The sequence below is a fragment of the Felis catus genome, chromosome B4, assembly GCF_018350175.1.
Source record: "Felis catus isolate Fca126 chromosome B4, F.catus_Fca126_mat1.0, whole genome shotgun sequence".
NCBI lineage: Eukaryota > Metazoa > Chordata > Mammalia > Carnivora > Felidae > Felis > Felis catus.
In genome coordinates, this window is record NC_058374.1 from 141,804,830 (window position 1) to 141,832,815 (window position 27,986).

Below are 27,986 nucleotides of genomic sequence, written 5' to 3' on the forward strand. Positions count from 1 at the left end.
TGTTGTTAGTTCTCTCTTTATAGACTCTGGTTCTAGGAACAGGGTGCCTGCGGTTGGCCAGCTGGGACCAGCACGCTGACGGGCAGAGGGGGCTGGGCAGGAGCGGTCTATTTACAGGCCCGCCGCGAGGGCTGTACCATGGCCGCCTCCCGGCCGGCGCTCACCCATAACTCCAAAATAAGTTAGAGCTGGCCAGGTGGGCGGGGGCGGGCAGGGGGCGGGAGCTGGCAGGGACTGTACACATAAGTTTGGGGGCGGGACCTCAATACTGTCGAGGGTGGGGGCTGTAAACATGGCCGGGGGGCCCTGCCCACCCCTAGTGGTCTCTAACGACTGGACGCAGAGCAGCCGGGGCAGAGCTGGGCTCAGGCATCTGACAGGCAGCTCTGGATCTGGTCCACCCACTGCTGGGCTGAGGGCACGTCCTGGGCACAGAAGTTGTAAACGCGACGCGTCGTCTTCACCTGGGGATGGCGGGTTGCTGACTCCACAGTCCCACCCCCACAGAGCACCCCGCCCCCCGCCATCCCTGGGCCCTGGCCACAGCTCACGTCAAAGAAGGCTTTCTCGTCCACGGTCTTGGGGGCCCCCATGGTAGGAGTGCCAGGAGCCACTGCTTCCACTTCGGCCAGATCGATGACACCCTTGCACTCCGTATCCACACGGTGGTCATAGTAGCGGAGCTGAGGGGTGGGGTGGGGTGGGGAGAGCAGGAAGTCAGGGCACAGCCCCTCCCTCTCCCGAACTGCTAACCTCTTTCCGCCCCGCTCCAGCCCACCGACCACTCACCTGGTGCTTGGTCTTGTCCAGAACGAACCAGCGGGCCTTCCAGGGCTTCATGAAGGCCCCCTTCTTGTACAGGGTACCCTCGTAGGACCTGAATTCACAGCAGAACCAGGGACTGGCTGGCCGTCAGGGCCTGGACAAGCCCAGACCCTAGCAGTTCCCACCCCAACCCTCGAACCAGACCAGCCCCAGAAGCAAGACCAAGGCTCCTGCCCCCAAAGAGCCCCAAGGCTGGACTGGCCAGGAAGGCCACGAAGCAGCCTTGGGTTTGTTCCTAGTAAGGAGATGGAAAAGCAGCCCCCCACCCCTCACCTCTGGCATGACCGACACCAGAGAGGGTCCCGCATCAGGACCTCAGAGCAGCAGCCCCACATGTAGCAGGCAGGTCTGGGGAGGTAACTGTAGCAACAGGGCCCCCTCTCCAGGCCTGGAAAGTAGGATGCGGTCTGCCAGGCCCCAACCTCACCCGGTACTTTGCCTGCCCTCACAGGTACCCCAGAGCTGCTGCCCCTCTGCAGCCACCATGGCTCAGCTGTGCTCACTGACTGGTTCTATGGCCCAAACCCCTTCTAAGCCCTCCCGCTTTTCCCTAGCAACTGTCAGCTTGTGCTCGGCCACTGTTACGTCACCCCCCCCCCCCCCCGCCCCGATCCACCTAAGAAAGGGCTAAAGTTCCCCAGGGGCACCCACCCCCAATCTGAGAGCTGTCCAGCACCCAGAGCCCCCAGCGCAGAGGACCCCACGCTGACGCGGGAGGTGGGAGGTGTGCTCACACCTGTTCTCACTCTCAGCTGTCTGGAACTGGCTGTACAAGGTGCTGGTGCTGCGGCGGGCGGCCTGCCGGGAGCCGGATGCTGTTGAGCCGCTGCTCTGGTCGCTGTCCAGGCTGAGGCTCAGAGTGGAGCCCACAGGCCCCTCCTGCAGGTACACACCTAGCGAGCGGCGGTGGTGGGGCACGCTGGACACCAGCAGGGAGCTGGGGGTGCCCTGGGGGCAGGAAGAGGGCCTGTGTCAGGGCCGGTGGCCTCCACTCCTCCTGACGGCAAGCTCACCCTGGCCACCCACGCCCACTCACACGTCCATCTGGCCGGCCTTCCAGGCGCTGTGCAGCCTTCACCCGGTCCCAGGTGTCCTTCCAGCGTTCAGGGGGTCGCCCCAGCTCTGTCTCCAGCCGCTGTAGCTCCTGGGGGAGAGTTGGAGAACTAAAATTATTCAGAAGAAAATATCCAGACTGGGGGCGCCTGGGTGGCTCAGTCGGTTGAGCATCCGACTTCAGCTCGGGTCATGATCTCGCTGTCCGTGAGTTCGAGCCCCACGTCGGGCTGTGTGCTGGCAGCTCAGAGCCTGGAGCCTGTTTCAGATTCTGTGTCTCCCTCTCTCCCTGCCCCTCCCCCAACTCATGCTCTGCCTCTGTCAATAATAAACAAACATTAAAAAAAAAATCAAAAAAAAATCCAGACTGAAACATGAAAAGACATAATCATGGCAAACAGGAAAGTGAAGTGACAGACTGGAGCACTAAGTGGGTTAAGGGTAGGGGGATGGGCAAAAACCATGATTTGGGCGCACCTGGGTGGCTCAGTCAGTTGAGCATTCAACTCCTGATTTCGAATCAGGTCATGATCTCATGGTTCATAAATTCAAGCCCCACGGCAGGCTCTGTGCAGCAGACAGTGTGGAGCCTTGGAGCCTGCTTGGGAGCCAACCCCCCCCCCCCCCCCCCCCCCCCGCCAATCAATCTCTCTCTCAAAAATAAACATTTAAAAAAATAAAAATTAAAACAATTATTTGGAGACAACAAAAGCTATTTCTGCAAAACTAGCAAGAGGCAACAAGCAACATAATCAAGCACTACAAACCCCAAACAAGATAAGCTGCACACACACACACTCCTCGATATTAGAGAAAAATGGCTAAAAAGCAAAAAGAAAATCCCAAAACCAGCCAGAAAAAAAAAAAGCTATGTTCTCTTCAAAAGAGCAAGAATGTCATTGCCAGGTGACAACATTTTCAGCCACGACACAGTGACTCCGTCCTTGGTTAATCCTCCTGCCATGAGCAGCTACAGAACTGGACAAGAACAGGAAGTTGTTTACAGATGTTGGACAGTCAGCAGTGTAGCACTGAAACCCTGGGTTGGGACCACACCAGGGAGCCCTATAATCTTCTAGCTCTTTGCCTGGCCAGAATGCCGGGAGGTGGAGCCCAAGCAGAGCACTGCGTCCTGAGTCCTGAGCTAAGGAGGCAGGGATGTGGGGCTTGGGGATGCTGACACACATGGGTCTACAGGGTGGCATGTGAGAGGGGAAGGAGTGGCACACAGAGCAGGAACCCTAGAAATCCAGAGGCCTCCTGGAGCCTTTGGCCAAAGTAGACTGTCAGGTGCCAGGCAAGGTGTCACAAGGCCCGGCAGAGAGCAGCTATAGGAAGCTGTGAGCTAAATCCAAACTCTGGAGGTTACACAACCTGCAGGAAGATGCCGGGGATTCCCAACAGCCAGAGCGGATACCCTCGCTGAAGATCCCAAACCTTTAACTGAAACCCTGGAGAGGCCATGTCTTGAGTCGGCCTCCTCTAACTCTAGGAGGCAAGCTTCTCTAGAACTGCCCTAATAAAGCCGAAGAACAACCCTTGAAAAAAAGATCTAAGTGACCCACAAGTTCATTAACTGAGTGCAAGAATAAAACTCGAGACGCTTTAAAGGAAGACCACATAATCCCGATCCTCAACAATGCAGAATCCCCAATTACAAAAAATTTACAAAAAAAATTATTAGACAAAAAGGCAGGAAAATGAGGTCCTGCCTCAATAGTTAGGTGAAATAGTTAGGTGAAATAGGTGAAAAGTTGAAAGAAACAGACCCAGAAAAGAAACAGGTACTGGAATTACCACGTAAGAAATTCAAAACAGTTGTTATAAATATGTTTAAGATGTATAGTAAAAGATGGACACAATGGTTGAGCAGACGAGAATCTCTACAGGGAATAGAAACTAGATTTAAAAAAAGAAGCAAATAGAAATTCTGGGGCTGAAAATATCTAAAATGAAAAATTCATTAAGTGAATATTAAATGTAAGTAGATACTAAACGTTAGAAAAGAGCAGTGAACTTGAAGGTAGGGTTGTGGAAATCATCCAAAATGAGTAGCAAAGACAAAAAAAATCAGAGGGAAAAAACAAAACACAGCTTCAGGGGCCAATGGGACAATCAAGTCCCAGAGGAAAGGAGGGAGACATGGTGCAGAAAAAACTTTTTAAAGAAATAATAGTCTTGAGGCGCCTGGGTGGCTGAGGCGTCCGACTTTGGCTCAGGTCATGATCTCTGCAGTTCATGGGTTCGAGCCCTGCGTTGGGCTCTGTGCTAACAGCTCGGAGCCTGGAACCTGCTTCGGATTCTGTGTCTCCCTCTCTGTCTGACCCTCCCCTGCTCACACGGTCTCTGTCTCTCCCTCTCTCTCAAAAATAATTAAAAAAAAAAAAAAAAGAATAGCCTAAAATGCATTAAATTTGATGAAAACTATCATCCCACACAGATCTAAAAAGCTGAAAGAGCTCCAAGCAGGATGCACAGAAAAACCCCAAATGAGGGGCTTCCAGCTGGCTCAAGCAGAGGAGCACACAACTCGATCTGGGGGTTGTGAGTTTGAGGCCCGTGCTGGACGTAGAGATAAATAAAGAAAACCTCATAAAAAAATAAGGACACAACAGGCCCAGAGCCAAAACCCATTTCGCTTCTCCGAGCTCTCTGCTAGGCTGGGCTGCCACTTGCCGCAGATCTGGCCTCAGCTTCTCCATGTCTCTCTCCCTTCTTTGGCCAAAAGCGCACTAAGTTGTCTCCAAGGTCAAAGCGTCCGGCAGACAATGGCAAGGCAGAGCCAGCAGAAATGGACAGCTGGCTCCATGGCAAATGTGGTAATTCGGCGTCAGCTAGTGCAGCCGCTCTGCCGTGCGGGTGCATATGGCAACCAGATAGAGAGGGACGGAACCACAGGAGTGGAGGGATCAGTAACTGTCCCAGCTGGCGGGATACTGGATTGTTGCAGAACCAACCTGTAAATGATGCCAAGTAAAAGCACCGCGCACCTGTTGAAATACGGCGTGACTGAAGAAATAAAGTACATTGGAAACTTTCAAAACAGAGACACAACACAGACGTTTCCAGGTAAACAGAAGTTGAGGGACCTATCACCGGCAGACCCGCGTCACCAGAAATGCCCGAAGTTCTTTGGGCTGAAGAGAAATGAAACCAGGTCAGATCGACACTGCAAATAGCAAATACAGAAGGCTTTTTCCTCATTTTCTAATTTTTTTCAAAACAAAGTTGACTACATAAAACACAGTATGCACCATGTGCTTCCATCATGTGCAAAAGAAAAACACGTGAGGACAGAAGGGGGTGAGCGGGCGGCACTCCTGTATGTCCCGTGTAGAAGGCGGCACAGCCAACCCAAGACAGACTGTACCTGCGGACGCTGACGGCCACGAAAACGAACACAGGGAGGTACAGCTCAAAAGCGGAGCACAGGAGGTGGCCGAATACTGTAAAATGATCAATTGTTACGAGGGAAAAAACAGCAGGAGTTCAAGCCCCACATCAGGTGTGGAGATTACTTAAAAAAAAAAAAAAAAAAAAAAAAAAAAAAAAAAAAAAGAAGAAGTTGGGCCTCAACCCAAATATGTCAATAGCTGTGTAAAGATACTAAAAATTTCAGGGGCGCCTGGGTGGTGCAGTCGGTTAAGCGTCCGACTTCAGCCAGGTCACGATCTCGTGGTCCGCGAATTCGAGCCCCGCGTCAGGTTCTGGGCTGATGGCTGGGAGCCTGGAGCCTGTTTCTGATTCTGTGTCTCCCCCTCTCTCTGCCCCTCCCCCGTTCATGCTCTGTCTCTCTCTGTCCCAAAAATAAATAAACGTTGAAAAAAAAAATTTTAAATTTCAATAAACTGTCAGATTGGATAAAAATAACACCGCACGCTGAGTACAAGACACTGAGCTTAAACATAAAGACACAGACCAGTCAGAATTAAAAGTATAGACGATGACAGGCCACACGACGCTGGTTGTAAGGAAGTTAAGCACGATTCGCATCAGGTTCCAAGACCACGAGTGTCGCCAGAGATAAAGAGGGTCTCTTCTGCTCTCTGTGCTTGTGGGTCGCCTCTGTCCACTAAACCATGACCCTGTGTTCCCGCAAACCCCAGGTGACAGGTGCCTTTAGGCCAGGCCGGGTGCTGGACTGACATACGTTACTTTGTTCACACCTCACCGTCTCCCCGACGGCCAGGAGTCGACATCCTCTTCCCAGAATGAAACCAGCTCCGAAGTGCTTAGGTAACCCTCCCCCCTGCCCAGAGCTACACAGCCAGTGGACGGGAACGGAATGCAGATCCTGTGTCCTGGGTGTGAGGCCCGCCGAGGAGCACTCTGGCAGCTGGATGCCACCCGCTGTCACACCTCAGGCCTCACACCCACAGCCCCACAGACTATCTCACAGGGCTCTCTTCCCTCTCCCAGGGCGCCTCTGCCCTGGGGGGATCCTGACTCCTGAGGCCCAACAGCAGAGAACAGCAGAGGGAAGGCGAGAGAGACCCTAAACGTCAACCCCAAGCTTCCAGGCCCACAGGGCCAGAGAGAAGCCAAAAGAACCGCTCGCACTGGGGTGCGTGGGGCAGGCTGGGCCTGGGTGTGGCCAACAGCCAGGTGCGCCCAGGGAACAGGCGCAGCAGTCTGAGGGAGGGCAGGAATGGTCCCTGGGAAAACCCGTGGTCCCTGAGGGTCGACTGCACAGGTGATCAGGGACAGCGCCTGGGCCCAGAGCAAAGAAGCTGTGCCCTGAGACCCAGGAGTCCCGGACCATGGCCACTGGACATCAGTGCCTGCAAACACGACCCAGTGTGGGGTGGGGGGAGGGCAGGGGGCTGCACACACCTCCAGGAGGCGCGAGATGGCATCTGGCTGGGCTCGGGGGCGGCTGTCGTAGCAGGGCCACACCACACGACGCCTGCTCTGGGGAGCTCCCCCATCGGGCCGCTCTTCTTCTGGGGGCTCAGGGGGCCCCTGGGCCAGCTCCCAGTCATAGGGCGGGCCCTCGGCCAGCGTCTCCTCGGTGTAGAAGTCCCACACCTTCAGGTTGGACACGTTGCTGTAGGGCCGCAGGACCTGGGGGTGGGTCCGGAGTGAGGAGCTGGGCTAGAAGGCGCCCACCCGCCCCGACCAGACGCCGGCTCACCTCTGTGTCCTCAGGCGCATACATGTAGTTGTAGAACACAGGCGTCCTCTTGCTCAGCCGGTCCACGTACTCCCACACGGACCTGCACGCCTGCTGGCCCCTGCGCTCTCCCTTCTCCTCGTACAGCAGCCCTGCAGGGGCAGCGCTGAGCCCCGGCCGCCCACCAGGCCAGCCCCAGCCGCCCAGCCGCCCAACCGCGCCCCGAGGCCCAGCCCTGCCCCATACCCAGCTCGATGCGCTCGTAGTCCGAATCGAGCAGAAAGGTCCTGAAGCGGCGGGACGCGTGGTGGTAGCCAAGGAACTTGAGGTAGAAGGGGCTGAACTCGAACTCCATGGGGAACTGCAGGTAGACCTGCGTGAGGCGATGGGTCAGGGGTCAGGCGCCAGGGGCCGGCAGGCGTGGCGCCCACACACGGCCACCCGCTTACCTGGTGCACGCAGTCCAGGAACTGCAGGAAGACGGGCGTGAGGCCGCTGCTCTGCCCAGCCAGGGTGTGGGCCCCGCGGTGGCTGAAGCGATGGCCGAACGACAGCCACTCCTTCTCCACCAGCAGGCGGAAGCCCTCCAGGGTGCGGTAGAAGGGATCTGACAGCAGCTGCACCAGAGACACCACCTGCCGGCACCGGCCTGTCAGGAGGGCGTCCGTCCGGGGGACCTGGTCCCAGCTGGCCCCGGCGCCCAAAACGCACCTGGGTGGTGATGTCCCAGCCGTCCTCCAGGCTCACCAGGACGGAGGAGCCCGAGTCGAGGAGCTCCACCACCAGCACCGAGACCTGCAGCAGCTTGTGGATCTGCACGGACGGGCGGCCCCTCAGCACCTCCCGAGGCCCACGCGCAGGCCTGAGAGACACTCCCTGTCCTGGAGGTGCCCAGCCCCCCGTGGCCTCCCTCCAGCAGACAGCACCACCATCCCGGTGGGACGTGTCCATCACCCTCTCCCAGGGCCCAACACCGTCAGAAGAGCAAGCCAAACCCCATCTGCCCTTGGCTCTGGATGAACAGGCACCCCCACGCCACCCCCACCCCCCCGACCCCGGCCACAGCGGGGGCAGGGCTCACAGACCTGGGTCAACCACTCCGAGTCCTCCAGCGAGCGCAGGAAGGAGGCAGGGCCGGGCTCGGCGGCAGGGCAGCCGGGGACACATGCCTTCAGCAGCTTTTTGAAGCTGGCCTTCACCTGCCGTGCCTCAAACACCTCGATGGGCACCAGCTCCCACTGCTGCAAGGGATCTGGCCGCACGCCCTGAAGAAGGCCAGCTATGGTGAGATGCGCCCGGGGCCCTGTGCCCCTGCCTGGCCCTGTGCCTCCACCCCGGTCACCTTGAGCTGGGCTTTGTCCCCAATGATGTAGAGGGCTGCACGCTGAGGCCGCAGAAAGCCTGGGTCAGGGGGGGCCCCATTAGCCTGGGGAGGGGTCAGCATGTCTCTGCCTGCCAGCCGGGAGCCCACATCAACGCCGAGCCCGCCGCTGCGCCCACTGGCCCGGACACTGCCCCATTTACCTGTGCAAAGAAACCAGATGAGTGCCTGAGTGGGCCTGGAGCACCACTTAACCTGAGGCTGAGCTCCCCAGGCACGGCAGGGGAGGCCGACGGGACCCCAGATGGACCTGTGCTTGTGTTAGGGTCAAGTGCTGGGGTGGGACTCGGGGCCTCAGGCTGTTAGTGCCCTGGGCTAAGGAGGGCTGGGTTATGCTGATCGGTCACAGGGGCTGTTAGTGCCAGATGTGGGGGGACGTTAGTGCCCACGACTGCTCAGTCACACGGGGGTCATCAGTGCCAGGTGTGGGGGAGCCAGCCTGTGTGGCCAGTACGGTACCTCGGGGAGTGGTCCGTCTGGAGGCCGAGGCCGCCATGGGGTTGGACAGCGTGGTGACCCTGGCTCTGGGGCTGGGCACTGGGGGCACAGCAGAGAAAAGGCTCAGGCCTGACCCCAGGCCTGAGGGTGTGCCCAGCATGAAGGGCCTGTGGTCTGAAGGGACCAGCTAGAGGGCTGGGTTCCCACCAGGACCCCCGAAGGCCCCAGAGATAGCGAGGGCCGATGCCAAGGTCCTCTGAGCTCTCTTGGCCCTCAGGGACAGGCCAGGGAGCACAGGGCCCAGTGGCAGGTAGGATCAGAAGAGAGGTGGGATCCCTGGGCTCTCCTTCCAGTGTCTCGTCCACAGCCCATCCCTGTACCCTCGGCCCCCACAGGCACTGGCCAGAGCTGCTCACAACACACACCAGCAGGAGGAGCCCATAAAGCCCAGCCTAGAGAGGAGGAGGCCTGGAGCCTCGGAGCTCCCAGCCCAGAGCCATGGAGGCCAGTTCATCCAAGGACAGAGGCAGGCCTGAGCCCCAGGGGCGGCGCATGCTCAGTAGTGCCACCTGCCCGAGAGCCAGGCCCCAGGCTTATAGGCTGGGATGGCCCGGCCAGGGGGCACAGGGAGCCCAGATGAGGAAGCTCCACGGTGCCCTGGGCCCCAAAGCCTGCTCCCTGCCCCATTCCAGGCCGACCCACCTCCGCTGAGGGCAGCCGGGCACCATCCGTACCCACCATGGCAGTCGCCACAGACAAGCATGACACCAGCTGCCACACCACAGGCAGGAGGAATGGCGCTCGCAGGAAGGACGCAGGGTGTCCCTCGTGACACGGACACAGCCTGGACTGGAGCCCACAGACAGCTGAGGCTCTGCACGCCCCTGAGCAATGAGGGAGAGGACCCATTCTCTGAACTCAGGGGGACACCAGAAGGCAGCACCAGTGGGCTTTGGGGACAAAGATACCCAGGCAACATTAGGGGAAGACACAGGCACTGGGGACAGAGAATCGGGGGGAGGGTGCCACCTGTGGGTGCTACTCACAACGGCTGGAGAAGGCAGAAGGCAGGACAATGGTGAAACCATAAAACCTACTTGATGAAGGACTTTTGTGTTTAGAAAACCAAAAAGCACTTTAGCTACAGAGAGGAAAGTTCCCAGCACAGAAACAAGAGAGGGGCAAGGACTGCCCCTGGAGAACGGTGGACACCAAGGCTGACCCTCCCTGTAAGTGACCACAAGGGCACCCTGGCCACCCCTGTTCCAGGCCCGCTTGGCCCCAGGGCCCAGCAAGTGGTCACAACAGACGTCGCTGGAGGGCAAAACACCCTGTAGTGGGAGCCAAGACCACACAGGGACAGAGGCTGGTGCTCAGATGACAAAAGCAGTGATGTGCAGAGCGATGCTGCGCGGGGACCCTCCTCAGGCCTCGACAGGGAGAGGCGAAGGCCCTCGTGTGTTCTGGAGACCCTCTTGCCACAGGAAGGGGTGGGAGGGCCACTGTGAGGCCCCTTGGAGTGGGCACAGCAGGAAGAATCAGCAGGATGTGTACACTTCCAGAAGGTTCCACCCACGGGTGGTGCCACCAGCCCCCAAAACCCACCCGTACACCCCAGTGCATCTGGAGTTGGGGCAACAGCAAAGAATGCAGAGGAGCACGAGAATAGGGATGGGGGGGAGGTTAGGCAGGCGTGCCAAGTGACCCGCACGTGTGTCATCCACCACCTCTCAACACACGACAGCCAGGACAGCTCCAGGTGTGGCATCAAGCCAGGCATGGCAACCAGGCCTCCCAGGTGGACACCGTCAGCACATCTGCTGAGGGCCAGGCCAGCACAGGGAGCCTCACGGATCCAGGGCCAGGCCCCAAGCACAGACACTCAGCCTGGTCTGGACAGTGATGGCTGGAGTCCTGGGTCCAAGGACTAACCCTCAAGGAGCCCCAGTGTCTATCAGCCAGACCGAGAGGGTGAGGCAGACCGGGCCACGGCATCCGTAGGGATCCAGGCAGAAGGACGGGGGAGATGGGCTCATGGGATCAGTCGGGGCAAGGAGACAGGGGCAGCAGAGGATGGGGGCACATGGAGGAGACGGGATAGGGGAAAAGGGGGAAGGTCAGGTCAGACAGGGGTGATGGGCTGGAGGGGGTGGGGGAGATGAGGGGGAGGATGGGGTCAGGGAGAGGCAGACGGGGTCAGCTAAGGGGCAAGCGGCATACCGAAGTGACTGCCGTGGAGCAAGGGCCCTGGAGGACGAGACCGCCTCTGTTCTGACACACCCTCCTCCCCTTACAGAATGGGGGCCACGTGCCCTCCAGGCCCCCATCAGTGTGCTCTCCCATCTGAAAGCCTCTTCTAGAACCCAACACAAACATGACTCACCTCCCCAGCAAGGTCCCCGCCTGTCCCCAGGAGGTCAGACTGGCCCTCTCCAGGGGCCACAGACCCCATGAGCAGCAGCACGTGCTCTTGCATCACTGAGCATCTCTGGGGCCACCCCACACCGGTGCCCCGATGCCCATTGGTGAGAGGCAGGGTCCACTGGTGGCCCCCGAGCCTGTGCCCCAACCCCCCAGGCCTGGTGCCTCTGCTGCGCACTGTGACAGCAAGACCCTGCCACACAGGACAAAGGGCAGGCCGGGTCCTAAGGCCTGGATCCACCGGGAGGCAGTGAGTCCAGGGGGCGGATGTTGAGGGTGCCTATGGTCGGGACAGGGACAGGGAGACTAGCAGACAAGGCTCAAGGAGCCAGGACAGATAAGAAAGGTATAAAGCAGTCAGACAGCTTTGACAAAGGGTGGGCCACGGTGACAGCCGGGGGGGGGGGGGGGGACGCGGGACCGCAGGGAGGGACAGGATAAAGGGATCAGCCACAGTGACGGGGGGGGGGGGATGGTGGTGGACAGGACAAATGAGGAGGAGGGACCAGACGGGGGGTTCAAGCGCGGTGTCCCGTGACCTGGAGACCCTGGAGGCAGGCCACGGGCAGGAAAGACACGGAGCTCGGCCAAGGCAGGAGAGAGGAGCAGTCCGAGTAGGGTCAGGACAGTCACCTGACCCCATGCCCCAAACACTCTGCCCCCTGGCCGGCCCACCTTTCATCAGTGCCACCACAAAATCTCCCGGAAGCCCTCCCACCTTCAGGCACCCCTCACCGTGGCTGCCCACGTGGGTGGAGGAGAAGCCGCTGAGGGTATTGCGCCCTGACGAGTCTGCGTAGCGGGGCATGGAGCTGACCACGGCCTGCAGGTACTTCTCCTGCTCTAAGCTGCCCGAGTCCGCCTGGGACTGGCCTGTGGGAGGAGGAGGAGGAGGAGCTGGAGCCAGGCAGGGCGGGGCGGGGTGGAGGGCCCAGCCACACGCAGGCACGCGCGCGCGCGCGCGCACACACACACACACACACACACACACACACACACACACACACGCAGGCACGCACAGCGGGGGAGTGGATACCTGGAGAGGGCGCGTTCTGGGCCTTGAACAGGCCAACGACACCCTTGCCGTGCAGGCCCCCGGAGCGCAGCAGCACGGCCTTGGAGCGCCCGCTGCGCCAGCACACCACGGGGAACCGGTTCTGGCGGTAGCAGCGGGAGACTCGCTGCAGGGCGTTGTCCTGGACGCTCTGGGGGACGATCAGCAGCCCCGGGTAGCTGCGAGGAGTCAGACTTGTGAGGGTGGCAGGCCAGCCCTGGATGCTCCGCCAGGGGCCCGCAGTCCCACGGCCTCCTAGGGGCCACCCCTGCCCGCGCCCTCTGCCTTCCGCCTCCACGTGCCTCTTCCGGACAGGAGCCACGGCGTGGCTGCACAGCGCGTGCTCACCTGCGGCAGATGGCGTACATGCGGTTGACCGGGGAGATCCGGAAAGGCTCGGACTTGGCTCGGCTCAGGCTACTGCTCAGCGTGCCCAGCCCCAGACGCTGGTAGTCCCGGCAGCACGCCCGCTCCACCAGGCTGCTCATGGTCATGCGATCCGAGGGCTTCAGGGCCGAGGAAGGGGTCAGCGTGCTGGGCTCCAGCTCCTCCGACACTGGGGCAGGCCAGGCACACGGGGGAAGTCACCCACAGACCGCCCAGGCCCCAGCCCTCCGCGTGGGGGGGGGGGGGGTCTTCGCCCAGACCACCTGGGGCTTCCCGTGCTGCCACCTGAGATCTCGTCCTCCTGGTCATCAGGAGGTGGCTGGCCCCGCTGCTCCCAGCTCGGGGGGTTGTACTTCTTCCGAGTGACGTACTGCCGTCCGATGGTCCTCTTGGCATTCTTCACGAGGTTCCGGGACAGGGTTCTGGGGGCGGGCGGGCACAGGGGTCAGCAGAGGTGAACGGAAGGGACAAGGGGACACGCCCACGGTGCTTCTGGGAGGGGCGGGTGCCCCGGCCTTGGGGCCCAGCTCCACACCTGAGGGAAGGGCCCTTGTCCTTGGTGGCGCGGGGCGGCCGGCCCGGCGTGTGGGCAGAGCCCAGGGTGAAGGCAAAGGTGCCCCTGATGTCTGGCGGGTACCGCAGCTTGTGCAGCTGCTTGCGGAAGAGCTCGGCGCTGTCGGACCCCACCTCCTCGTCGAAGGCCATCTTTAGCAGCTGCAACAGACAAAGGCCCTCAGAGGTCCGGGCGGCCTCCCCGGGAAGCCGTGCACGCCCGGAAGCCTGGCAGGGGCATCCTCCTGAGGGACAGCAGGACGTGCCTGAGGGACAGCAGGATGCGCAGGGGCCGCTTATTATGGTGTCTGCGGCCGCGAGGCTGAGGAACCTGGTCCTTCGCCACGCGTGACGGTCATTTGCTTAGGTTTCAGTGGTGCGGGGCACACAGCGCACGTGCCAGACGCAGACTCGAGGGCCAGGGCCCCGCAAAACAAACAGAAGAGCCCCAAAGGCCAGCACGTCACACAGGCAGACGGCCCCGAGCCAAAGCACAGCAACTTGCGCATAGACACAGAAACCACAAACGCCGCAGGAGACATCCAGCTCAACGGACGAGCCTGAGGGCTTAGCTGCCTGCCACACAGTGAGAGCCACGAGCCGGGGGCCCTGCCCCTCCCCAGTACCCCCGCACCTGGAATGTGCAGGAACGCAGCTGCAGCCCGTCCTGCAGGAGCTGGTCCACAGGGGTCTGCACGCTGATGCGCTTCTCCTTGGTCAGCGCGGCCACCGGGAAGGAGCGGACCACCACCTGTTCCCCGACTTATCACAGGCCGGGCAGTCAGGGGGAGGGGATCACAGAGTCTTGGGGTACCAGAACTATGGGGGGGTCCCGGGCAGGTGGGAGAGGGGCAATGACCTATCTTGTGCGGGGACCCTGCACCCCTGAGAACGGGAAAGAGAGAGGCAGGAGAAGTCCTGTTCACTCACCCCCGGGCCCCGGGTGGGGAAGGGAGCGAGGGAAGGGAGGCCGGGGACAGACAAAGCGTCCAAAGGCTCACCCAGGGGGTCGGTGGGCATCCCCGTGAAGATGACCCGGTACGTGGTAAGGAAGACGGCGCCCTCGGCCGGGAGCAGAGCGGGGCCTCCCCCGCTGCCCCCCGCACCCTCCTCACGCCCATCTGGCAGCAGGTAGACACGCAGGCCGTCCAGCACACACTCCTCGCCGGGCAGCAGGCGTGGCCGCAGCAGTTTGGGCTGCTCAGGGACAAGGGTGGCGGCGCCTCAGGACACGGCCCAGGCCCCGGTGCCGCAGCCCTGCCCGGCCCCCACTCACCTTCTGGATGGGGGGCAGCCTCTTGCTCTCGCGGTGCACGGCCTCCAGGGTCTCAATGTGCATCTGGACGATGTCTGGGAGAGAGCGGTTTTCACGCCCTGGGCCCCCACGTCTGCTCGGCTGAGGGGAGTGTTCCCACACCCAGACCCCCCATACCTGGCACCATGACATGCAGCCCCTTGAGGTGGTCGCTGGTGACCCCACTCTCTGTGCAGACCTTGTCCACAAAGCGGTTGATGAAGCGGACCACGGCCCCGGCCACGTCGCAGGTCTCCGCGTCCTCAAAGCCGCTTTCTGTGTCGTAGCTCTCCGCCACGCTGCCCGCCATGCTAGGCCAGGGAGGGGGCGAGGTGGGCATAGGCCCACCCCACCGAGCCCCCCCCCACCCCCCCCCCGCAAGGCCCACAGAGCCCCGGCCGCACCTGTTGGTGACCAGGCTGTTGCTGGCACTCTCCAGGTCGCCCAGCCCCGCGCGCTCCCGCAGCAGGCGGCTCTTGCTGCTGTCCAGGGGCAGCAGCAGGTAGCTCATGCGGTTGGCGTAGTGGATGGCCTGGCTGAACACCGTGCTCTCCTCCTTCTGCACCAGCTCCTGCTGCTTCTCGCGGCTCAGGGTCGGCCACAGGCGCCGCTGCTCAGATGCCACGTCCAGGGCAGAGCGCTCGTCCTCCCGTGCAGACAGCTCCCCACCCTGCCGCGGCACCCGCAGGTGAGCCAGGACCAGGCCGGGCCGGCCCTCACGCCCCAGGCCCAGGGGTCCCCGCGCACCTGCAGGTGGTCTCGGTCCTCGGCGGGCTCCAGGTAGAGGGCCCGGATGTGGGTCTGCACGTCCCCGTAGAACATGGCCTCCCAGAACTGCGGTGTGCTCCACACCACGTGCTCCTGCACGCAGCTGTATGCGAACTGGGTCACTCCCGGGCTCAGCTTCTGCAGGGGCCGGGCGGGGGACATCAGGCACAGCAGGAGGGGCAGCGGAAGGACCCCCGGGGCTGCCCCGGCACTCACCCGGCAGAAGGCCGTGACCAGGGGCAGCAGGGCGGCCGCGATGCCGTGCTCGTCCAGGGAGGTACAGTCCTGCAAGAGCCGTGAGCCCGCTGGAACCACCCCCCAACACCTACTGTGTCCCGACTGGCACTTCCGCCCAAGCAGCAACTCCTACCACTGTCCCCGGTCCGTCTGCACCGGCTCCCCAGAGGCTGCCCAGGGGCTCGGGGCAGGAGACCCCCTCCAATAACAGTTCTCTCCCCCGGCCGCCATCCCCACCGCAGACCAGGATCTCCCCAGCTGTCAACGTTGCCAAGAGAGGTATCCTTACAGGTAGAATGGGGAGCCCTGCCTGGCCTGACCCTTCTGGCCATATGGCCAGCAGGGGGGAGGCCCGGCCTCACCTGCAGGCAGCAGTTCATCATTCGGACAACGAAGTCAAACTGCTGGTGGTCCAGGACCGCCCGGTTCTGTTGCACGTGCAGGTGCAGCTCCTGGGTGAGGCAGCGGCGGGCCGCGCGCCCTTTCAGAGCCCTCAGCACAGCTGGAAGTAGCTGGGGACACGGGAGCATGGGGGTTGGGGGCACGAGCCGATGAGGGCACACGTCCAACTGTGCCCTGGAGGAAGGGGGGGGGGAGGCACAGGGCACAGAGTCCGGGAGGGGAGGGCAGTGGGCACCTGGAGGGCCAGAGCCCAGGCTCTAAGCACAGAGGAGCTCTGGAAGCTGTCCAGGTCAGGTGTGTCCAGACTCTGGGAGTTCCCTGCCCAGTAGAGACTAACACGTCAAGCAGACCCAGCCCTCCACACACACGAAAGCCCATGAAGATGGAGACACCACGTGTTCACAAGCCAGTGTACAGATGTGCCAAGGAGGCCCCTTGGCCCTGAGCTCCAGCACGCACCGGCTGCCACATCTGTGGCCCCTCTGTCGGCCAGGCCTCAGTGTCCAAATAGCACAAGCCTAATGCAGAGCTGGTGGCCGGCTCAGCACGAGGCAGGCCACAAAGGGTCACATTCTTGTTCTCTAATTATTATTTTTTTTTTTTAAGTTTATTTTTGAGAGAGAGGGAGAAAGAGAGGGAGATAGAGAGGGGAAGATGGAGAGAGAGGGAGAGGGAGAGAGAGGGAGAGGGAGAGGGAGAGGGAGAGAGGGAGGGAGAGAGGGAGAGGGAGAGGGAAAGGGAGGGGGAGGGGGAGAGGGAGAGAGAGGGGGAGAGGGAGAGGGAAAGGGAGAGGGAGGGAGAGAGAGAGAGAGGGAGGGAGGGAGGGAGGGAGGGAGAGGGGGAGAGGCAGAGAGGGGGGGGGAGAGAGAGAGAGAGAGAGAGAGAGAGAGAGAGAGAGAGAGAGACAGAGAGCACCCCAAGCAGGCTCCATGCTGTCAGCACAGAGACCAAGGCAGGACTCGATCCCATAAACCATGAGATCACGACCTGAGCTGAAATCGAGTTGGACGCTCAACCAACTGAGCCACCCCGGCGCCCCTTATTATTTTTCTTTGTAGAACAACTAGAGACCCTGTAGGCCCCTCACAGGAGACTGTGCCGCTGTGAACAAAAGACACATTCAAACTGGCTGTCATGAAACCCAAGGTGTTGACAAACACCACAGAGGGCAGTTTTTACCAATTAAAAAAAAAAAAACAAAAAACAACGCCTTGTGTGGGCCTGCACTCTTTTCACGAAGGATGAAGGAACCCAGCAGCAGAAACCTCTCGCGTGTTCCGACGTCTAAGAGATGAAAGGTCCGTCTTGCGAGCCGCCTCGGCGGGCTCTGTCCAGCTGCACTAAGGAAGGAGCCTGAGGCCCGGTGTCCCCCTGCCCCTCCTCCCCTTCTGCCCGCCCGGCCCCTGCCGGCTGCCAGCAGGTGGACTGACCCAGGCTCAGCGCTCTCCGCCGGGGCTCCCCGCCCCCAGCCGTCCTCACCTTCTTGGCCTCCAGCATCTTCCCCTCGAACACGTAAGAGATGCAGTTTCGAACCACCTCCAGCCGCCGTGCGCTGTTGCCGTGGAGCCCGCTGCTCCGCTCCAGTATGGCGGCTGGGGAGCAGAAGCTGCATTCACCTCTGCCCTCGTGCCCACCCTGGGCCACGCTAGGGGCCCCCTCCCCATTACGCACTCATGGGAGGCCCCGAGGGCACAGTGGTCCTCCTTTCAGCCTTCACGGCCGGGGGTGCGCCCTGCATCTTGGCCGTGGCCTGGTCCACGATCCACTGCACCACGCCTTCATCCAGCCGGGGGAAGGGGCGGGGCGCCCGCCGCAGGTGGCTGGCCTCCCCCGGCTTCTGTACCTTGTGCATAGCCACGGCGGGATATGGGTTCTCCTGGGGGGGACACGGGCAGGCGTGGGCAGGCGGCCTGACGCCAGGAGGCGCGATGACCTAGCTAGGCTGGTCCACCACCCCACCCGCCCCGTGCCACCCGCCGTACATTCTTGTAAAGCTGCTCCGCCAGTTCTTTGACGTGACGCAGGACGCGCTGGGGGTGGTTCTCATCCGCCCGCATCCGTGCCACCTCATGAGCCACCAGCTGGGGGAGGAGGCAGGGTCAGGAAGGCCGGGCAAGGCAGGGAGCTGGTGGTGGGAGCTCCTCCCACCGGGGCAGGGGCACACCTCATCAAACAGGTCCGTAGGACGGTAAGGGACCCCACGCTCCGACACGAAGCCTGCAAAGGCCATGCCCTCCAGCACCTTCATCAGGAAGTCATCCTCCACCAGCCCTCGCTGGCCCAGGAAGGCTGCCTAGGGGCACACCAGGGGGTCAGTCCCTCAGCACTGACTTCCTGCCTGCCTCCACCCCTCCCCCTCCCGTGGCCCACCTTATGAAAGCGGATGACAGGCTCCGGGTGGATGCGGACCATGTGCAGACACCAACGATAGCCCTGCAGGAGCTGAGCAAAGAGCCGTAGAAAGACGGCACGCAGTTCCTTGTCCTGGGGCACAGGTGAGTGCAGGTGAGCTCTAGGCCGCAGGCCCACCCCAGCCCCAGCATGCGGCAGCCCTCTACCCACCCCAGGTTCCACCTCTGCGCACCAAACACGCCTATCCACGCCATGCCCAGGCCTCCCAGGCACCTCTGCCCCCTCCTGCCCCTCCACCCTTCCTTCACACAAAGCCACGGCGACTCCTCTAAGACCCAGTGTCGACAGCCGCTCCCGCACAGGCCCCTCGAGGACTCACACACACACAGCCCCCGCCAGCGGCCCCCTGCCACCGGCCCAGAAGGGGTGGCTGCACAGGGTGCTTGGTTGGCCCTGCCCGCTGGCCATCGGTGGCAGCAGACCTGAGGAGAGGCTGCAGGCTTAGCGTGGGCCCCCCCCCCCCCCGCACTGGAGCCGCAGTGACCCCCACCTGCATCTTCAGGGAAGAAGCGTTGGCTGAGGGCGGTGGGAAGGCGAGGTCTGCCAGCTCCAGCTCCGGGTCCAGGACCTGCAGCAGCAGACGGGAGCGGGGTCCGCTGCACACCAGCCCCGGGCTCTGCGGTCCCCTTACTGCCAAGCGACCCCACCTCAGCTTCCCCGAAGCCACCGGTCCCGCCTCACCATGCTCAGCACGCTGTGTGTCTGGCTCTGCAGGGGCTCCGGCAGGGGTGGAATGTGCACACACTCGGGGACAGTCACCGTCCCTCCATCGAGATCAGCGACGATCACATCCAGCTGGGGACCAAAGGGAGCAAGCGAACGGTCAGGGGCCCGTAGCCAGTCAGCAGGGCCGGGAACGGAGAGGCAGGCACAAGCCACAGGCCTCACCAGCTCTTGGGTCTCTGCCTGGAAGGCCGCGTTGACCCCGATGATGAAGGGGGTGGGTGTGCTGAGCACCTCCAAGAGCTGTGCCGGCAGGATGGGCACGTAGGTGAAGCTGCAACAGACCAGGGCTCAGCCCAGGGGGCCCAGGGGCTGGGGCCGGGGAGGGGGCGAGGCGGCAGCGGAGGCACCTGTATCTGAGGGGGAAGAGCAGCGCCAGGAGCCCCCGGCAGGCGTCCGAGAGGCGCTGGTAGCTCCGGGACAGGAAGAGCACCTTGTGCTCGGTGAGTGCGGCGCAGAACAAAGACAGCACGTTGGTGATGCCTGGAGAGAAAACACAGGCGTGGAGGGCAGGCGCTGTAAGAACCCCACCTCTGACTGCCAGCCCCCAGGGAGAGGACAGGGAGGGCTGTGCAGGCTGGGGACGCCCGGGCTCACCCAGCTGGCGGAAGAGCAGGGCCACGCTGCAGCGGCTGATGGGCAGCGAGTCAGCGAGCGGGGTCTGGATAACCTGCCGGTCGCCAGCCCCCAAAGAGATGGTTCTCTGTGGAAAGAGAGGGGCCAGTACTCAGCTGCTCCGACCAGACCCGTGTCAGCCCGGAGCTCCACGGGCTGAGGTGAGACTGGCCAGGACAGGCGGCATAACATGAGGGAAAGGCCGCGCCTGGCCCGGCGGCCTGAGCAGTGCTGCAGAGAAACCTCAGGGCCTCTGACCTGGGGCAGGGTGGGGCCTGGGTGGGCAGAAGAAACAAAGAATCCATACCACTCCATCCTCAACAGAGTCCAGCTGCACAGGACAGACAGGCAGAGAGACACAGTTAGACGCACCCACACGTGGGGATACTGACCAGGGAGCAGAGAGATAAGCGGACATCCGGAGACAGGCACACCCAAGGAGCAAGAGGACACAGAAACCGACAGATGCCAGGTGGGGAGCCAGGCAAGACACGGGACACAGAGGCGAGCAGGCAGGGCCGAGAAGGGACGACAGGTGACGGCAGCGCCAAGACGCAGGACAGTGTCCATGCTGAGCCCAAGTGCCCAAGGACTCCAAGTGCCTACAGGCCGCATGCTCGTGGCCTGGGACACCTGAAGGGCCATTGCTCTGGGTGGACGGCAGCTGCCCCCAAGACCCACCTGTGAGCCCCCAGCCAGGGGGATGATGCATGTGAGCAGGTTCCCGATCACGTTCTCCAGGCCCACGTTCAGGCCCTCCACGTGGATGGTGTAAATGAGACCCAGGCTGTTCTGCAAGGACCACAGATTGGAGAATGGCGGCACATCCGGCGGGGGCACCCCGCGTCCGGCCTCGAGCCCCGGGTGCTCGCCTCACCCTGAACACCTCCGCGTGGTCCAGTCGAGATACCAGCACCAGTGTCTTTGGTGCGAACAGCTGGCCAGGTGGGCCAGGCGTCACAGGGGAGAGTTGCACCGGGCCACCCTCGTCCGCCTCCTCCTCCCTCTCGGTGGTGTCCTCTGTGCACACCACTTCCTGTGGACAGAAGCCCCGTTTGCCCAGCTCTCAGGCAGGTTCCACGAGCCCGGGGGAGGCAGGGGGAGGACACAAGTGACTCAGACGGGACCAGCCCTCTGGGAACTCCGGCTCCCGTGGGGTTGAGGCCCCAGGACCTGCCACACACAGGGAGACACAGCCTTGGACAGAGGCAGAGGGTGGTGGCCACAGCCGGAACCCCTTGCGGCTGTACCCCAGAGCCCCCAAGATGACCTGTGTGGGCTCCGCTGGCTCCCAGAAGGTCAGGCAGGCGCAGTAGTGCCGCTCAGAGTTGATGTCGGTGAGGACAGCAACAAAGAAGGTTGGTGGGTTCCTCTCAGGACACAGCTGCCACCCACTGGGCTGGCAAAACTGCAGGGAAGGGTGGGTGGGGGTCACCAGTGAGCTCACCTCAGTGAGGGTCACCTCGCCCTTCCCCACAGAAGGAAGTCACGGCCCCTGGTCTCCCCGCGTGCACAGAGAACCTTGTGACGCAGGACGTGGTCTCTGCCATCACGAGGGAAGGACGACATGACACAATGTGAGCACCACATACCCTGCCAGCCAAGCCCAGGACCTCCACCCTCCTCCCCCCGCAGCAGCTCAGATGTCCCCTCATGCGTGGCGGGGGCTGGGCCCTGCGCAGGCTCCTCACAGTCCCGGGGAAAATGAGTGCCGGCCTGCCCACCCCCATCTCAACACCCCAGACTCACCAGCTCGATGCCCTGGGGGAACGGGTTGTCTTCCCAGTCCTTCTCTGGGAAGCGCTGCAGGATCTGGCCCTGGCCTTCCCCACTCCCTGAGGACAGGAGCAGGCAGTCAGGGCACCCACCACCTCCTGCACGCCCACCAAGTCGGGGGCCTCGAGGGTCACAGATGGACACATCCTACTACCCTGGCTTTCATCTGGCATCAGACCAGCCTCCACTCCCAGACCTATCATTTCCCTAAAAATATCTTATGACGGGAGGACCCCCAGGCGGCCACAGATGCCAGGGCTACCAGAGTGCACGGAGAGAACCCCCTGGCATGGGATGTGGAGTCCTGAAAGCCGTGGGCTGGGCCAGGCCAGGCACAGAAGCCCCTTCCCAACACGTCGATACCCCCAGCCGCCCACCAGCAGGTCAGCCCTCCATCGAGGGGAGAGCAGCTCTGGACGGTTCCACGGCCAACCAGCAGCTTCGACACCTGGTCCCCAGGACTGCCCCCCCCCCAACCTGCTAGGTAGTGGGCACCATGATGACAGTGGCCACCCGCCTCACTGCCAGCTCTGGGCCCACTCAAGAGGCACAGGGGTCTCACACCTGTTGTCTGAGCCGGAGGAGAGGATACCCAGGCCTGAACTGCCACTCACACCACTGCCTCCGAGACGGACAGGCCCAGCACAGGACCCAGAGAGGGGTGGCAGGAAGGATGGAGACCAGGTCTCAGGACACCACTAACGGAGGGCCCTCCTGAGTGCTGGGGATCTAGCAACTTGCAGGGGTCTATCCCCTGCCTGTGCAGCCCTGGGTGCCCTGGGCCAGGGAGGAGGTCTGGGGGCAGGAGGCCCAGGTCTGCTTCCCCCTCTCTATGCCCTGGGCACAACTCCCAGCTCAAGTCTACACTGGTGGGGTCAGAGGCCCCTACCTCTTGTTCACCCCTGGAGAACCAAACCAAGAGGCATGATGAGGGCCGTGTCAGGGGGCCACTCACCTCAGATCAGTGGAGGAGGGACACAGGCCTCTGTTCTACCTCCAACCCCCACCCAGCGCAGCAGCAGGGTAAAGCAGGCTAAGACAGAAGCCTCCCTACCTTCATGTCCCACACGTGACATGCAGGTCCCCGCACAGACCGGCTTTAACACTACTGCCCACACTAGCAGAAGAGCGGGAGCAAACGGGGAAGGAGACGGCACTCGCACGAAGCTTCTGAGGGCCTGCCCCCAGGCCCTGAAAGCCAAGACGCACACCTCCGAGGGCCTGATGGATGCAGCCCCCCCTCTCCCACCACCCCAGACCAGCCAGCCCAGTCCACCCTGAATGTGCACAGGAGCTACAGGCAGAGCCAGGGGCCCGGGCACCAGCCTGGACCCCTGGGCAGTGATGAGCAGACCCCAGGACCTTGACAGCAGAGGAGCTGGGCTACGATCTCTGGAGACCACCCACCCTCCAGATCACAGAGGCAATGCCAAGGAGGTCGGCAGCAGGCTGGTTGTTGGGCTGGAGGTGGCGGTGGGGCGATGGAGGGCCGGGACTCTGACTCACAAAACCTCAGTTTCCTGCTCCCCTCCCCCTCCTGACACTCTGAAGAGAAGCGGCAGACAACAGGAGGCAGGGAAGAGGGACAGGTGTGTCTGCTGGGCCGTACCTACCCACACAAAAGCACACATACACACACGTGGCCCACTGAGACAAAGCCCCTTGGGGTCCCTCCAGGCCCACTCCCAAGGGCCACCCTCAACAGGTCCACGCCAGCTCACGGCTTCTCTCCCCACCCACTCCCCCAAGGGCTCACTTGTGCGCAGCCCCAAATCACCATCTGGGCCCAGGCCTGGCTGGCACCCAGGGCTCACCCAGTTCTTGCCACGAGGCAGTGGGCGGAGGAAGGAAGAGGGGGTGTGTGCAGATGGGGACAGCAGCCTCTGCCCCACAGCCTCCATCCCAAGGCCAGGCAGCCTTTGGAGGGCTGCTGTCAGCAGCCTCGCCCCCCAGGGAAGCAGACAATGTAACTGGCCATTGTCCACCCCCCCCACCCCCACCCCGTTCATCCTGTGAAACATCGACTCCCACTTGTAGGGCTCCGCCCTCTGAAGAACCAACCGGAGGCTTTCCTTGAGCCGTCCCAACTGCCTATGCCAGCAAGCATCCCCCCACCCCCAGCTCCTTCTTTGCACCATCATGGCCCTAAACTTGCCCTTCAGCTCTCAGCCCAAAGAGTGCCCCCTCCTCCAGGAAGCTCTCTGCACCCTGCCTGAGCCTGGGGCCTAGAGTCGGACCCCCACGACCTCCCTCCCTCCACTACACCGCCCCGTGATTCCTGATGCACCTGCTGGCTGGGCCAGATGGGAGCTCCATAAGCAAGGAACTGCGTCCCTGTGTCCGTGGCCACACCTGTACCTGGCACAGACCGCAGCCTAATTAGGGCTTGCTGAATACATACAGCCAGCTACACGGCCATCCCCCACACCCAGGCCCACTCACACCCCACAAGCAAACAGGTTCCTGGGTCAGAAGTGCAGGGCAGCTTTCGGAGCCCCGGGGGCTTCGGGACAGGCAAGCCCTTCCTGGAAGGGCACATCGTGGAGAGGCCCTGACCCCTGCTCTCTCTGCAACCCTCCCTGCAACCCAGCCCACACCTCAGCTTTGTGCTATCAGGGGCCAGGCCCCAACTCGACTGCTGGCGTGCACAGGAGGCAAGGGGGGGGGTGGGGGTTACTTTGCCATGCCTCTCAGTGTCCCCCACCCACTTGAGCCCTTGTGGCCATGGAGGTGACCTGCAGTGGCTGAGTTCCCTGCCCCACCAAGCTTCCTGCACCTCGGGATAGCAGGGAGGGCATCCCCTCAGGCCTCGGGGATAGAACTAATCCAACAAGCACCATCATGTGTCCCGGGGCGGGACTCTTCAGGGAGCCTTAAGAGGAAGGGCACCAAAGTCCCCTGAGACGCAGATGGGGACAAGCACTTCCTCTTGCAACCATGTCCCCGCAGCCAGCCGTGTGGGGGCTGCAGGCCTGAACACAGGGCAAGAGAACACAGAGCACGCGTTCTGTCATCCGCTGGCAGTGGCCGTCACCAGTGCCAGGCTCCGACGCCTGGAGGCCCGGCCCAGGCCAGCATGCGCTGTGAGCAGAGGCAAGGGAGGATGGCAGCCTCCTCTGCTGCCCCACCCGTCCCTCCACACACCGCAGCACACGCGGGTGGGTGGGACTGGCTCAGCTATAGGAAGAGGGTGAAGGAAGGACAGGACCTTCCTGCTGCTCCACCCACCCAACCCCAACACACAGGCCATCCCACCGGCCACAGCAACAGGATGTGTGAGGGGCTGAGGCTCTCCAGAGGTCCTCCCCAACCTCCCCCCAGGCAGACCAGACTGGCTCCCAGGGTGGGGGCTGGAAATCAGCTGAGGCCATTCCAAACAGCCCCAACCTGCTCCAGAGGGCAGGAACATGGGTGGAGAGAGTAGACGGGGCCCAGGAATGTGGCCCGCTCAGCACAGCCAGGACTGAAAGAGGCCAGACCATGGGACAGAAGGTCTTCTTCTCAAATGCTGGGATGGGGGCAGGGAGAGGTCCACCAGCAGGGGTCCAGCCCCTCCTCCCTGGTAGACCAGCTGCCTGGTCAGATCAAGAGTGTCTTCTGCTCCCAAAGACACACCCTGGCGCTAGCCACGCTGTGTGAGATCAGCTGACCGCTCTCAGGGACCTCCGAGGCCAGAAGCTGGGCACGGACCATCTGTCTGGCCCCCACAGTGTCCCCAGAGCTGGGCCCAGGGTGCAGGTGCTAAACCCATGTCCTCAGTGAAGGAGCTCCGACTCACCAAGGGAGGGGTCTGCACTCTGAAAGTAGGGGTTCCGTCCAGCCCCCTCCCCATCCTCCTGCTTACAGAGATCCACCAGGTGGCAACCATAAAAGCAGATGCTCTCTCAGGCGGGACCCCTGCATCCAGGCCCTGCATCCACCAACTCCAAATGGGATGTCTAGATCCAGGCCAAGGACAAGATATCCACCACTCCTATCCTCGCCACTGAACCCAGGAGACCCTGCATCCCTGCCCTGATGTCCTGGGCCTGCCAGCACACAGGTTCCTATACCTCCAGCAGAAGTGCCCACTGTGCCAATGCCTATGGGTGCGCACACACCTGCTGCTCATCATTAATTGGGCATCCATCATTTCCTGGAACTTCACACTTGTGTCCACCTCATGCTCGTGGAAGCCTGGGAGGTCTATGTGACTCATTCCAACTCCAGATGAAAACACCGAGGTGCAGAGAGCTGGGAGACCGGCCTGAGGTCAAGGGCTACGAAGTGGCAAAGCAGGTACCACTGACTCCCCCCCCCCCCCCCCAAGAGTACTCCTACCACCTGACTCTGCCCTCAGGTCTACAGCCAGGGTCCCAGGCTGTGGGCTGATTTTTCCCAGCGATGCACCAGTCCTGCCAACAGAGGCCCTGAGGCTGGTTGGCCAGCCAGCAACTGACCAGCTCCCGCACGGAAGGTGGTGGTTAGGTAGCTCCATGGCCCCCACCCCTCCTGCAGTGGACAGCTTGGGAATCCCTCCTTCCTGACACTCAGGGTGAGCAGGAATTATGGGTTCCAGCTGTCTCCCCTGTCTTCATCAGAGACCACAGGTGCCAGGGGTGCCGAGTGTCACAGCCAGCTTGTCATGCCACCTCTCCCCTCCCTAATTCACCTGCCACCACCTGGCCTCTGTCCGCAGTATCTGCCTCCCCAGACCCTTCACACACCCCTCTCCGCACTGTCAGCTTCCAAGTCCACTCTGTTCATGTAGCTCCTGCCCTGGCACCCAGCCCAGGGCCCCTCACACTGGGGCAGCCCCTTGGCCAGCTTTGTTTCCCTGGATCCCATGCACCCCTGTGCTCCAGCTGGCATGGCCTCCTCACTGCCCCCCACATGCACCTCGGAACAGACAGTTCTCTCTCTGTGGGCCTGTACAACACTGACAGCGAGCCTGACGCGTGCAGACTGGGAGATGAAGACAACTGGTTCTTGCCTGCAAAAACTCCCTCTCTGAAGGAAGACACGCTCACGACTGAGGGTGTCAGGGGATGGATCCTTGGACAGACAGGAGCAGAGAAGAGGAGCGAAGACTAAAAGAGCACTGAGGAAGGTCTGGAGTGTGCGGGGTCCAGCAGGTAGTCTCAGCAAGAAGCAGAGAAAAGTCTGGGTCCTGGGTGATGACACTGGCAACTGGGCTGATGAGAAGCAGCACAGATTGGGGGGCTCAACCCCACCTTCAGTCTCAAGGGTAAGCCCCACTGACTACACAAGCCTCCCCTGATGACATGCACCGTCCCCTCGTTGGGATTTGAGCCCACAGCTTCATTCTGGGTTAGCCTCTGTGGGGGCTCAGACCAGGCGATCAGCCTCTCGCCTGACTCCCCTTATGAATGAAGGGAAGAGCAAGGAAACCTTGGTGGGCTGCTCGGAGGAAGAAATGAGATCACGCAGACACAAAGGGCTGTGCAGGGCCTGGCACACGGAGCGCACTCCCCAAGCCACTGTCTCCATGGCTGTTGCTGATGTCATTGTCAGGCTCCGTTTTCTCCTACCCCCTTGGGCTTAAGGGCTCTCAGACACAGGCAGTGACCCTAGGCATGGACCTCCTGGACATCGGCACCAGTCACCACAACGATCCCCCACCCAGGGCTTGGCTTGCAGACATGAGGACCGCAGGCCTTCTGCCAGGAATGCTCTTCTCTCTCTCCTCCTCACATCGCCTCCTGAAGTTCTCCCAGTTACGGCTCAAACACCACCTCTCCATGAAGTACTCCTGAAATCCCAGCCCTCTTCTGCATCCCACCAAGCCTCCCTGACCTGAGACATCCCACACGGGCGGGGCGGAGGCTTCAGACCAGAGGCACTGGGGGTCAGAGGAGGGGCTCGCAAGCGAAGGATCCGTGCTCCTGGAGGCAGAGCCACCCGGCGGTCGGCCAAGGCAGAGAGGGCCCATCCCACCCAACTGGGAGAGGGGAGGCCGAGCCGAGGGCCCTCCCACCTCCCCGGCCCACGCCAAAGCTCCGCCTGACCCGGTTCTGCCCTGAGTGCGGTGGGCAGGTTCGGCTCGCCATGTCGCACTGCCCTGCTCTCCTCAGGGCGGCCACTCCTCCCTGACCCCGGTCCCCAGCCTGGCAGGTGCCCCAGACGACCCTCGCGCTGGCGCGACGGCCGCGGCCCGCCCGCCTCGCATGTCCCCGCGACTGCCCCGGCGCACCTGTCCCGCCGCCCCGGCTGACCCTTCTCGGTCCCCAGGCTCCGGCCCTCCGCCGTCAGCCATCGGCCGCGGGCCCGGCACTCACCGCGCGGGTGCGGCCCGAACGCCACCAGCACGAAGTAGTCCGCGAGCCGCGCCATGGCGAGGGGCGCGGGCGGGCTCCGCGGCTCGGGGACGCGAGGGTGGCGCGCTCATGGCCCGGCCCCGGCCCTGGCCCGCGCTCCCCCGACACCCTGGGCCCGCTCCGCGGCGGCGGCCAGGGCTCCCGCCGCCATCTTCCCAGCCAGCCGGCCCGCCCGGCCGCGCCGTGCGCCTGCGCGGCCTCGCCCCGCCCCCCAGTCA

The 27,986-nt window shown here is 62.3% G+C and overlaps 1 protein-coding gene across 3 annotated transcripts; it reads right to left on the reverse strand.

Moving 5' to 3' along the window:
• Positions 1-27,946, reverse strand: SBF1 (SET binding factor 1). Of its 3 annotated transcripts, XM_045062578.1 has the most exons (42): positions 27,730-27,946; positions 27,248-27,336; positions 21,425-21,510; positions 20,946-21,083; positions 20,553-20,711; positions 20,357-20,467; positions 19,658-19,763; positions 19,411-19,543; positions 19,226-19,334; positions 19,019-19,132; positions 18,828-18,905; positions 18,296-18,409; positions 18,090-18,218; positions 17,908-18,006; positions 17,597-17,801; positions 17,405-17,517; positions 15,886-16,035; positions 15,503-15,571; positions 15,266-15,424; positions 14,923-15,188; positions 14,657-14,829; positions 14,501-14,574; positions 14,226-14,421; positions 13,859-13,986; positions 13,208-13,386; positions 12,958-13,094; positions 12,634-12,841; positions 12,268-12,464; positions 11,967-12,104; positions 8,832-8,909; positions 8,334-8,515; positions 8,077-8,256; positions 7,703-7,804; positions 7,441-7,626; positions 7,238-7,364; positions 7,013-7,143; positions 6,712-6,942; positions 1,862-1,969; positions 1,562-1,773; positions 790-877; positions 552-683; positions 1-464 (listed from the first exon to the last, which is right to left on the reverse strand). In XM_045062578.1, the coding sequence occupies exons 1-42, from the start codon at positions 27,837-27,839 to the stop codon at positions 366-368; spliced, it is 5,823 nt and encodes a 1,940-aa protein (XP_044918513.1). In that variant the 5' UTR covers positions 27,840-27,946; the 3' UTR covers positions 1-365. The 3 variants fall into 3 exon arrangements, with proteins under 3 accessions (XP_044918513.1, XP_023113431.2, XP_023113432.2); XM_023257663.2 differs by lacking the exon at positions 27,248-27,336 and having other exon boundaries at positions 27,730-27,928; XM_023257664.2 differs by lacking the exons at positions 8,832-8,909; positions 27,248-27,336 and having other exon boundaries at positions 27,730-27,928.
• Between the last annotated feature and the right edge of the window lie 40 nt (positions 27,947-27,986).